A 13,092-nucleotide genomic window follows, 5' to 3' on the forward strand; every position below is an offset into this window, starting at 1 on the left:
TTGCTTCTTAGTATGTTTTTGCATCGCATCCTTGTCTTAGTTTTTTTTTCTGCTCCTGTTTATTCCCATTACTATTTTACTTAGGGTTTATTTTGTATAGACTTGTGTTATTTACCCTTGTGTTCTTCTGTGTCAAGTTAAGTGTGTTAGTGTCTTATCTCTGTTTGCTGTGTAGTGCATCCATTTCTGCTTTATCTTGTCTCCAGGGTCTGCTTTTGGGTCTTTTTTTTTCTTCTGTTGCTTATGACAGGGACTAACTGCAAACCCTACTTTGCAGTTCTACTTGTGTAGGTGTAAAAATGAAAACATGCACACTAGTCAGACTAGTTTGGAAACGTTTCCTGTCACACAGGTTTTTATCACATTCTGCTAACAATTGCAGTTTTGTTCCCACCTAAACTGATTTTAGAAACACAAATTGATGAACACACTGCCATATATTAGTTGTATATTAGTGTGTGCCATACTTACTCCTTACTTCTGTCATAGTGTTACATATAACTGGCCTTGCTGCTTCTGACAAACTGTTCCCAAATATTCCAAACATGTAACAGGTAGTTTGTTTGCATGACACTAGCGGCTGATCATTACATGTAATTTGCATGAAAACCTGCAACACCAAGTATTACAACATGTATCTACTTTTTTTCTTTCTGTCTCTGTTTTACCCCAGTCTCCCAAACATTTTAGCAGGTAAGTAATTAGCTGAAATTTACAATGAAATGTAGGACCTATTCATAGGCACTCCTCCTCTTTTCACTGAGGATAATTTCAATTAGTTAAGGCAAGGCAAGGGAAGTTTATTTATATAGCACAACTCAACAGCAAGGTGATTCAAAGTGCTTTATAGAGACATTAAAAAACAAAAACAAATAAAAAGCATGATTTAAAATGGAAACTGACTTTGTTATTGTCCTAATGTGTTTTTCTAAGTTTAGGTCTACATCCATCACTACACCCAAATTTTTTGCCTTGTTGGTGGTTTTTAGGTGTATAGATTGAAGTTCTCTGGTGACCTGTAATCATTTTTCTTTGGCTCCAAAGACTATTACTTCAGTTTTGTTTTTGTTTAGCTGGAGAAAATTGTGGCGCAACCAGTCATTAATTTCCTCAATGCCTGTAAAGGGCCTCGATCTCAGATGATTTGTGTGTCATCTGCATAGCTATGATAGTTTATTTTGTTGTTCTTTATAATCTGTGCTAGTGGGAGCATGTAAATGTTAAACAGAAGGGGTCCCAAGATGGAACCTTGTGGAACTCCACATGTGATACTTGTCTGCTCAGATGTGAAGTTGCCTATTGATTCAAAGTATTTCCTGTTTTCTAAGTATGTTTTGAACCAGTTTAGTACAGTTCCTGAAAGACCTGTCCAGTTCTCCAGTCGTTTGAGTAATATGTTGTGGTCAGCTGTATCGCATGCTGCACTGAGATCCAGTAAAACTAAGACTGACATTTTTCCACTGTCTGTATTCAGACATATGTCATTAAACACTTTGGTCAGAGCAGTTTCAGTGTTGTGGTTATGTCTAAAACCTGACTGGAAGGTATCATAGCAGTTATTCTGTGTTAAGAAGTAATTGAGCTGTAGAGAAACTGCTTTTTCAATTATCTTACTTAAAAATGGGATATTTGAGATCGGCCTGTAGTTGTTCATTTGTGTCTTGTCAAGATTGTACTTTTTCAGTATATGTTTGAATACAGCAGTTTTTAGTGCTTCTAGAAACACACCTGACATTAAAGAAAGGTTGATGATCTGTAACAGGTCTGACTCCAAGGTCTTTGAGACCTTTTTTGAAAAAACCTGTTGGCAGGACATCTAAACAGCAGGAGGAGGAGTTCAGTTGACCTAAGATGTCCTCCAGGTCTTTGCTGTTAATAGGGTAAAACTGTTTCATGGTGTTTAAACAGTTTTTCGGTGGACACAGTACATATCCTGAATCTGTTGTTGATGTACCAATTGCTTGTCTAATCTTTTGGATTTTGTCTGTGAAGAATTTGGCAAAGTCATTGCAGGCCATGGTCGAATGAAGTTCAGCTTCCACTGACACAGGAGGGTTTGTTAGCCTTTCAACTGTAGCAAATAAGACCCGAGCATTATGACTGTTTTTGGTGATGATGTGAGAGAAGTAGGACCTCCTTGCACTCCTCAGTTGTAAATTATAATTGTGAAGTTTTTCTTTATAGTAATAAAGTAATAAAGTGAACTAAAGTGAATCTCATTTGGCTCTCAGCGAAGGCGGTCGCACTTTTCTCCTCTCCTCTCCCTTATCTTCCCTGCTTAGCTTCTTATGTCCTTATCTTGTCTCGTGCTTTTTTCACTTCCCTGGAACACTCTCTCACAGTCTGTTTCTAAAACCTAAACAGAATTATGGATTTGATCAACTGGTCTCTGAATGCTATTGACACCCTTTTCTCAACGAGAAGTCTGGGCTCGGGAGAGCCCGAGTGCCCTGGAGGGACTTTCCCTGCCGGATACACGATGGACAGGTGGCAGACATGGAGGATTGTGTGCCTGGCGGGATTGTCGATCGAGGACGCTGAAGATATCTACCTATTCGGAACCATGATAACAAGGTTCTTGCTGATCGGAGCTGGCTTGGCCCTGGCTTATTGGAGAATTAAGAAAGCGGAACCGGCTGTTCAAACCCCCCCAAGGCTGCCCGCTGGGATTGAAACGATGGGACGAGGTGCAGCTTCTCAGAAAGGGCTCACTGAATGCGGCATGGTTAAGAGCTTGGAGGCGCTAACGGCTGCAGTGAAGGCTCAGAATAACACCTCTGAGCGTATATTGGGTTACATCAGGGAAGAATCCACTCGGAACAACACCTCTGGGCGGAAGCTGGATTACATCGCGGATCAGTTGGCTGCGGTTGTGAGGTCTCAGAATCTGCTCTGTGAGCAAAAGACTGAAAAGACCACAGAATTGAAGGTAAATAACATCATGGAGAAACTCGCAGCTATCCAACCGGAGATTGAGAGACCAGTGTCGGTGTCGGAGTGTTAAAAACAGCTTGAAATTCTCATGGGTTGTTTGTAAAAGAAAAATCACCATTATGATGCGGCTACCCCTTCGGCGCCAGCTGTGGGCTCAAGGCTGGAGCCTAACAAAAACTCCCTGATAACGACTGTGTCGAGTCTGTTCCTTCCCATTCCATGCAAGGCCACCTGGGTTGGCTGGTAGACTGTTTACTTAGCCTGGCAGGGCGAAGGACACTGTCTGAGCTGAACTATGGACACGCACACACATGCACTTACACTGATAAGCACACACTCATCCCCCTCCCTTTCCAAATGCCTCCGATGCTTGTTTCCTGTGGGTGAACACGGCGGGTCTATGTGCACTGGAATGGTAGCGCTGTGCAGGGCGGCTGCTGTGTTCGCTTCGGATTACTCCTCACCCACCACCCAATCCTGTGGCTTGTCATGTCTTTTACAATGTTGTGCTGTGGACATTTATGTGCTTTTTGTGCAGAGGAGTTTTTTTGTTTACTGTTCTCATGCTGTGCTACCATGGAATCACAGCATGAGTAGAGGTCTCTTTTTTTCCCTCTTGTACTTTCCCATTGTAGTGTACATTTCAGTGTTTTTCTGTAACGCTACCGATCTCCGACTTGTATCCCCATGTAATGTCTGTGTTGTGTGTGTAAGGTCGGGGGTTATTCACCACACTGCAGGGCAACCTGCATGTGGTGAATAAAGCTTTGATTGATTGATTGATTGATTGATTGATTGATTGATTGATTGATTGATTGATTGATTGATTGGCTTTGGATTCTTAATGGCAACTTGGTTCCTCTTTTATAACCAGCAGAGTAATTGGGGAAAAAGTAGTTATGCTTTTAAAAAGTACCTGTTGTTCCTCGGGTAGGAACGCTTTGAGAATTTTAATTTGGCAATTAGAACTAGAGGCAATGAAGGAATTTTAATTATCAAGGGAGTTAAAGTGAAACTTTACCAGCTAACACATCTTTCCCCTGCAAACAAACTAGCTAATGGCTAATGGGTTTTTCAGGTCTATTTTTGACCTGTACATCTGTTACTCTGTCTAATCCCAAACTAGTCAAACTGCCCATATGGAAAAGATATATATAAATCTTATAAAGTTTGTATCTGTCTTGTGTGAAACTTGTATGAAAAGCATATAAGAGTGAAAACAGATATAAGATCCCTTGAAAAATTATATAATGAAACTTGTATGTTTTGGATACTTACTAAAACAATGTATGAAAGTAATGAGAAAGTGGCCACTTTCATGAGTAAATCATGTAAACCTTATATGATTTACTCATGAAAGTAGCCACTTTCATGAGTAATCACATATAAGTTTTTACTAGTTCTTTTTCATATGGGTGGTTGCCTTAATATCATATTTTGTGCAGACAACTGTGACTCCCTAAAGAAGATTCCCCTTGACTTTGAGGATTACTTAAATTTTGCTCTAGCATTATCATGATGCTGGCATTTCTAATACAATGTATTTGATGGGTTGCCATAAAGAGATTTCTGTTGCCTCACATTCCCTGGATGGACGGATGGACGGATGGATTGATGGATGGATGGAGATTTGCTGTGTCCAGATGTTGCTTTAGTCCACTGCCACTTCAACTACTCTTATCAACAGCTCAGAATTCTAGGATTTCTCATGAAAGAGATTAAAATAAATTATAAAGACAACATTATTGTTTTGAATATGCACTCTCACACCCTAATATTTTGCTTCAAGCTTTTGTCATGTAATTGTAGCCTATGCACTTTGTTGATCAACTTGTGCTTGCTTACCAGTATTATGAAATTAAACGTCATTCACATTACCTATTACATCACCAATCTTCTAGTTTATTTTGACTTAATTATTAAATCTCTAGACTGGTTAAATGTTTTCCTATGAAGATGTGAAAGAAAGGAAAATCAATGTTTTGGTGTCAGTTCTGTGAGTGCATCTTTAAATTGCAATAGTTAATTGTTAGTGACAAGACAAACAGCAATCAGGCTACATGTCATCAAATATGACATGATATAGACAGGTAAAACTAACGAGCAGTGTTGCAGGCAGAGACATGGTGAATAGAATGCAAAATTTGACAGTGTAGTAGGAACAGATGTCCAAATTAGTTGTGTTGCTTGTGGAAAGTGAAATTCCTATGTGTGTGAATTGTTGTAGCCTTTCTGTTCAACAGATCACTTAAATTTGACTTTGAACCAAAACAAATGAAAGGCAGCTGGGAGTAGACACGGCAGAGTGTATCACTCCTGTCCAGTATGAAGTTTTGCATCCACTAACTGCAGCTCATAACCTTGCTGCGAAGTAATCCAGCTCCACTGGCATCAAAGCAACAACAACAGCAGCTGCTACCACTTTGAAGAGCTCAAGCCCACTTAATGAGTCTGGTCAGGTGAATTCAGTAATAGCAACATAATAGCTATTAGCTTGTTTTATGTCTTAAGTAGTGTCTGTCAGCATGAAAGAATAAAAAGGCAAGTCAGTGTAATAGAAATTTGATTGATTTTCCCTCAGTGGTTTATTCAGCAATCTTTTAACTCCCTCTAGCTACTACAGGTCAATAAAAAAGGCATTGTGTATATTTGACCATTTGAAATATTATAGATTCACATCAAATCCAATTGAGATGTTTTCATTTTTAATGTCATACTTTACTTGTTTTAGGAAATAACTGAAACTACACATGTACAGTAAACTTGCAATATGTTCTGGAACATTTGACTGTCCTGGCTTTTTTTTCTTCAAACAAAGCCACAAAACAAAACTTTAAATTAAAAAAGGATTAAGCATAGAGAAAGAATCTTAAAGTGATAGAAATGTGTTTCTGGCAAAACAACTTTGCCTGACAGTCAACAGATTCCTCTTCTTCTCCTTCTTCTTCTGAACCTATGGCTTCTGCTGTTAGTCTGAATTCAATTCTACTAATTGTGAAATCATCAAATCAAATTTTTCACCAGATCTTCTCTTGCTAGCAGTAATGACTATGATTATATGCAACAAAATGGGATCATTTTCAAATTGGTTCACGTTGTTTTATACTGTCTAGCAACCACACATATAGAGAATTCTATATTCATTCATTTACACAACTAAGAATTGTAACATTATGCATGCACATAATTCTTATTTTTCGGCAGATTTACATGCTATATCCAATTTCTGCAGTGAGGAACACTACTGTTTTAATCCAAAGCTTCAATAATTTGACATTCATTATTTTTGCTTTCTTAATTCCAGTCCATTTGCTATACTCCCTGCAATATTGTCACTTGAGCCCCCCGCATGACATGCCAATATAAACCAACTACCCTTAAGTACCAGTGCATTATTAAGCTCTCCAGCACTATGTTGTACCAGCACAAGAAAAGTCATCACTTTGCGACGGCCCTGGTTCTGCATGTATCATCTGCAGGTCTTTTCATATGTCTAGCATAGAAAAAAAAAACAGTTTAAAAAAGAGTCATTAAAAAAATGTAAACCCAGGCTACAAAACAGCTTAAAATAGCTGGATCTTAGCTTGGTTATTCTCCAGTACCCTTGGGGGCATCTCCCATTTTGACCTAGGGACTTCCATGCCATATTCGGCACAGATGTTTCTGTACACTATGCCGGCCACTTGGTTATGGCGTTCCATGTATGCCCTGCCTGCAAGCATCTTGGACCCTGCTGTTATGTGCTGGATTGTCTCAGGGGCTTCTTTACACACCCTGCACCTGGGGTCTTGCCTGGTGTGATAGACCCCAGCCTCTAAGGATCCTGTGCTCAGAGCTTGTTCTTGTGCTGCCATGATTAGTGCCTCTGTGCTGTCTTTCAATCCAGCTTTGTTCAGCCACTGGTAGGATTTCTGGATGTCAGCAACCTCCTCTATCCGCTGGTGGTACATACCCTGCACGGGCCTGTCCTTCCATGATGGCTCCTCCTCTTCCCCCTCTTTCTTGGGTTTCTGCTGCCTGAGGAATTCACTGAGCACGCTAGTTGGGGCCATCTTCCTGATGTATTTGTGGATGTTTGTTGCCTCATCCTGGACCATGGTGTTGACACTCACTAGTCCCCAGCCTCCTTCCTTCTGCTTAGCATACAGCCTCAGGGTGTTGGACTCGGGGTGAAACCCTTCATGCATGGCCAGGAGCTTCCTTGTCTTGATGTCAGTGGCTTCTACCTCCTCCTTTGGCCAGCTTATTATTCCAGCAGGGTACCTGATCACGGGCAGGGCATAAGTGTTGATAGCTCGGATCTTGTTCTTACCGTTCAGCTGACTCCTCAGGACTTGCCTGACCCTCTGCAGGTACTTGGTGGTTGCAGCTTTTCTAGCAGTTCATGGTTCCCATTTGCCTGCGGGATCCCCAGGTACTTGTAACTGTCCTCTATGCCTGCAATGTTGCCTTCTTTTAGTTAGATCCCCTCAGTTCTGACTACCTTCCCTCCCTTTGTTTTCATCTGACTGGACTTATATTTTGGTTTGGTTTTATTTTATTATATATATATATATATATAGCACTGGGAAATTTTTCTAAAGACATTTATTCTTTTTTTGTGACAATAATAGAACAGTGAAGAATGAAAGAATAAACACAAGTCAGGAAATGTTGTAAATGGCTGAATAAAACATGACCGATAGGGTATGTACCACACCAGCCAGGTGTCTAAGGTGTAGATTGCCAATTTTTAGGACTAAGGGACTATGGGGAAATTATACAATATCAAATGCAAATCAAAAGGAGAGAGTTTGCCAAATTTAACTGAGGTTTATTAAAGACTATTGTTCTTTCAGTCCATTAGCTACGACATGTATGGGGTAAATGTAGCATCTTGATTGTAAAATCAGCCTGGAACCTTTGTCGCAAGGATTTTTTTTTCTTTTGATCTCTATACTGATTACCATTGTGCAAAAAGTTCATAAAAATAGTCCTGGAAAATGCATTTCGCGTCAGATGCTCAGGTTAGTCACAATGCTTCTCAGTGTGAAGAATTTCTTCTTAAAAGTTTTGGTTTTTTGCCTTACATAACACACAGTCAATATACACTTACAATAGAGATAAACAGGTTTATAAAATGCCAACACCAAAGATCATCATGTTTAGAAAAAGACATGTTGCTACCTCTCCCCCACCCCCAAATTAAGCAGCCACTATATTCGTGCTATCTAATAAACATTATTTCTAAAAAAAAAAAAAAAAAAAAAAAAAAGTTTATACCAACACAAATGTCCACAAATGCTGTTTTTATTATTTAAATGGAATACAACAAAATAGCACTGCTTTCTGACAATAACAAAATAAGTAAAACAAACCAATAAAATTAAGATAAAATTAAAGGCCAGAAAAAAATAATAATGAAACAATAATAATCTAAAATAAAAGTAATAAAATGATAAACAGCTGATTAAAATTTAATAGAAATGTTTGCAAAATTAAAGGAAGTGCTGTCCAACAGTGTAACCACAAGTCACAACAAAATATGAAACAGCTTAGAAATCAATTTCAAGTTTGTCAGCCTGTTTAACAAAAAAAATCTAATGAATAAATAAATCAGTATCTGAGCAGAGCAGTTAGTTCAAAACTTTTGCATGTAAATTCAATTATTAATACAGTACCAGTTCCATGTACAATACAAGATTGCAGCCGCTGTTTTTGAGTTATTTATTTTCTGTCTCTATTTTCTTTCTCACATGTGTGATGCACATGAGGCATTGATGTGGACATGTATTAAGAGCAGTTCTAGTTCAGCTCTGAAATTAAGTGTCCAATGATATTTTTAGAGGATAAGTCTAAATAAGGGCACGTGCTGAATGATGAGCACTGCAATCCATGTAAGAGGAAGAAAGCCACCAGAGCTACGTGTGAGCAGAATATAAATACATAGTGGTAATGTTCTTTACACTTGTTGCATGTTTGTATTGTATCTCATCAAGTGATCAATGTCTGTGATGCTCTGTTTGAAAATGCTACCTTGGTATTTCAGTCTGAAAAGGGCATCTAGAACAAGAAGGGCACGGTGTCCTGGATCTAAATACCGTGTGCTTTTTATACCATAGTAACACTTGCTTAAGAGTTCTATCTTGTCTGGAGCCAGTGTTACAATTAAAGACTAACATTCATGTAAATGTTAACCAATTAATTCCAATGTTTTGAGTCTTATTTTTAGTTTACATATTTTTCACTAATTCACTAATTAAAATGTGTGACAAGTAGTACTGCACTAAAAAGTCCAGCACAACTGCACCTCCAATTATAAACTCAATAATAAACAAATATACATCAATAAAGAACACGCTGGAGTAACAGAATGATTTTTTAAAATGAATTACAATGCAATATATACCGATGTATACCCGCAGGTCTAATCCCTTCTCCACTACTTCCCTACTGATCTTAGAGCCACAGTTGCTACTCATTTACCATGTTTAGCCTTTAATTGGCACAAGTATGTCTACCTGGATAAAAAGCATCCACTTCAAAGTGTCTGCACAGAGTGAGCAGCTTTCAAAATGTAAAAGACACCATGGGTACCAAGGAAAAGCTCAACCACGTACATCCTGTAGATACAAATTTATCCTTCATGTAGTTTCTTTAGTGAACAATGTTTTCAGCTCTCAGTGAAATTATTCAATAATGCTATAATAACAGGACAATTCAAATGCATGTCCCTGTATTAATTGCTTTCATGTTTATCTGTTATTCTTTGCTGAGCAACAAAAGGGGCCTTGGAAGATGCACCGTTTTATGAAATACATGCAATTGGATTCCTTTATTACAAAATGTAAGAGGCAAAATCCACATCAACCTGGACCAGAACCACAGCTTTTGAACTAGATGGTTTATATCTGACATTTAAATTATTTTTTTCTTTTTAGTATTTGGATTCTTAGTAGTGATGGGAATTCCGGCTCTTTTTAGAGAACCGGCTCTTTCGGCTCCCAACCGGCTCTTCAGGTTGTTTTGTTGCTTTAATTAATTTATTATTAACAACAATATAACATTATGCACAAAAGAAATTACTAATGTAAAACCATGGTTTTATTTATATATGTTTGTACGTGCTTCAGAGTTTGTACGTGTTTTGGCGTTTGTACGTGCTTTGTCTCTTGGGGCCACCGCAAATATACTTTTATTTATTCACTCCACATAAAATGTAACAAACAAAGTATAAAATACAAAAACCAACAATTTACATTTCAACTTTTAACTATTTAAATTTTCAGCTTTTTCCTTTGAAACAAATTTAAAGTGAAACGACACAAAACACTACAAACCACAACACAATGAAATATAAATTAAAATATGCAAAACAAAAAAGAAGATGCACATTCTCTGTCATATAGGCCTGGGATGATTTTTTTGGGAGAGTATTTTCCTGCTTGGAATTGCAATACATAGGATTCACTGCAAGAAGAAACATTCTGAATCCTTAATCATCCGCAACTGAAAATAGTTGTGGATGATTACTATACCTTTCTAATGTGATGACGTTGTCTCTTGTTGTCCCTGGCTCTCTTTCTCTCTCTTTCCCTCCCACTCTGTTCCTGTGCCACTGCGAGTGTAACTACCGCCCCTTCCCCCCCCCTGCTCAGCGCAAGCACAAAGCTCACTGCGGAGTGAAGCGGAAAGAAGTGCGAGAGAGAGGGTGAGAGAAAGAAGACAAAAAAAACACGGCTCCCAATAAGGAGCCAGCTCGCGTTGTTCACTTCAAAGAGTCGGCTCTAAGAGCCGTTTCGTTTGCGACGACCCATCACTAATTCTTAGGGCATCATTTGGACATGTGCTGCAAAATTGCTTTATATCCAGACTTTACTAACTGTACTGCCACAATACCAAAAGTATAAAAGAAGAAATCTGCAGAGACAGATATTTGAAGGCTTCCTTTGCACAAACTGCACTCTCATAATATAATTTTTAGAAAACCCTACCTGTCTGTTAAAGAAGAATCAGGATTTTTTTAAAACTTGCTACAATCTCAGTTAAAATCTGGCCTTTGATCACAACATTAACTAGTTGTGCATATGCACACATGCGGCCAGTGTTTTGTATTAAGGTTGTGCTTTGTTTTATGTTGTTTATTTTAGATACTTAGTTTTACAACATTACAATTAAAAATTGTTAAAAAAAACTATTATTATTTTTATGGTCATTTAAGGGAGTGGTGTTGGTAATTAGCTTTGGTTAGAACTTGGTTGATTTGGTACCTCTCCCTGTCATGGTCCTGGTTTGTTGTTTGTTTTGCTTTTTTTTTTTCTTTTGTTTGTTAGTGTTAACATTTTTCTCTTGTGTTTTCTTGTTTTTGCATCTCTTTGATTGTTTGTATTAGTCTCTACCAATAGCAGGCTCTTTGCATGGCCAGTGTTTGTGCCTCCATTGTGTTTCCCTCCTTTCATCTGTGTTTAATTGTTTTTTACCTGTGTCAGAATTTCCTTGTGTGTGTATGTAGTGTCATTTGGCCTCCATCTGTCTGTCTTCCTCTTTATGCTACTTTTGCACCTTTTTGAATTCCTATTTTAATTTTTACTTCGTGCTTAATTTAATTGCAGTGTCCTGCATTTCAATTCAGTCACTTAAATTGATTAAATATAATTCCAAACTTTGTTTAATAACCGTGTCCTAAAATTCTATAAAGCAGTCACTCCATATCTTTTATTGCAAGTGTATGAAAAAAGAAAAAAATAATTTTCCAATCATAAAAAGAATGAAGACAAGAAGAAGAGAAAAATATACAAAAACAACATTAAGATGCCAATTAAAGATGTAGACATTTTTTGGGGTTTTTTGACCTGTTTGGTAATCATTTTACAGTTGTGTACAACTTCTCTCACCAACCAAGACAACAATTTAACACTTTGACGTAGCTAAAAACAACTTTCTCTAACACAGTAGTACAGTAGCATGTAATCTGCTTCACTGAGATAATGAAAGCAACTGAAAATAGCACATTTCTATCAAAACCCTTTGCAGTCAAAAGAGCGTGAACCATTAATGGCAGCAGATTATTAGAGCTGGAAAAAGGGCTCTTCTCTCAGAATGTTGAGAAAAGTAATTAAAGTAGAAGCAAGTTTTTCCGAGGAGGATTTGGAAGACTCCAAAGAAAAGACATATTTTCAATAATATCAAAACCATAATGGCTTACCTAAGCAGTATCCTGTCCTGTATATGGAAAGATTCTGGATTAGTTTCTCTTAGAATTTCCTGTTTCCAGATTCAATTTTATTTATGATCCTCAGTGTATTTCCAACTAAATGTATTGTAACATTCACAAGAACCAGACGGTTGGGTCTCAGTTTGTCCGTTTATTCGGCACATAAGCAAGCGGGTTGCTAACTCCGGGGAGAGCGCCCTCATACAACTCTTCTCTCCAGCCTGGCACACACACACCCAAAACAACCAGGTCCCCCCTCCCCTTCCTGTACCACAACCAAACATGAATCTTAAAGGAACAACAACAGTGTGCAGAGATCACCAACATGTCACTGTACAATAACACTTAACCATCGTTACAGTATATTTACCAGAGGTGGGACCAAGTCATTGTTTTGCAAGTCTCAAGTAAGTCTCAAGTCTTTATCCTCAAGTCTCAAGTCAAGTCTCAAGTAATGTCAGGCAAGTCAGAGTCGAGTCTCAAGTCACTGGTGTAAAAGTCCGAGTCAAGTCACAAGTCTGAAACTTTGAATTTCAAGTCCTTTCGAGTCTTTAAAAAAAACAAACGAAAAAATAATGTTGCAGTTATGCTAAATGTAAATATTAGACCATGTAATTTTTAAATCTGTGTTTTTCTCAACACATGACAAAATAGTGAACTTAGAAAATATACACAAATTGTGAAATTGCACCTCTTTAAAATGCAGCTCAATTAAACCTAGCTCCAAGAATAATTTTCACCGACAGTTCTGAGATAAGCTGCATGTCATTCTTGGATGCGGTTGTAGGACCGGCTTTAAAATCGCATGACAAAAATATCATACACATTAAAAAAACTGTATCACCAACGTAGCCTGGACAACATTTGCTAGTTAGATGAAGTCAGCTATCTCATCTTACCATATTTATATGCATATTTATAATTATACGGTTCTTGGAGTGAGTGCACACACTCATGAAGTTTAG

The 13,092-nt window shown here is 38.0% G+C and overlaps 2 protein-coding genes across 3 annotated transcripts in view; both read left to right on the forward strand.

Moving 5' to 3' along the window:
- The window catches only part of chst8 (carbohydrate (N-acetylgalactosamine 4-0) sulfotransferase 8), a 173,875-nt gene that overhangs the window by 14,634 nt on the left and 146,149 nt on the right, over positions 1-13,092 (forward strand). The gene's annotated exons all lie outside the window — the stretch shown is intronic.
- Positions 2,369-3,280, forward strand: LOC146718297 (uncharacterized). The gene has a single exon (XM_085468847.1). The coding sequence runs from the start codon at positions 2,369-2,371 to the stop codon at positions 3,002-3,004; it is 636 nt and encodes a 211-aa protein (XP_085324973.1). The 3' UTR covers positions 3,005-3,280.

The sequence above is a fragment of the Copadichromis virginalis genome, linkage group LG1 (genome assembly GCF_057382275.1).
Source record: "Copadichromis virginalis isolate Kocher_CV1m ecotype Utaka linkage group LG1, C_Virginalis_male_GT1.1, whole genome shotgun sequence".
NCBI classification, from domain to species: domain Eukaryota; kingdom Metazoa; phylum Chordata; class Actinopteri; order Cichliformes; family Cichlidae; genus Copadichromis; species Copadichromis virginalis.

Coding starts and splice junctions, on each gene's coding strand:
- LOC146718297 (XM_085468847.1), top strand. CDS start 2,369: ATGGATTTGATCAACTGGTCTCTGAATGCTATTGACACCCTTTTCTCA.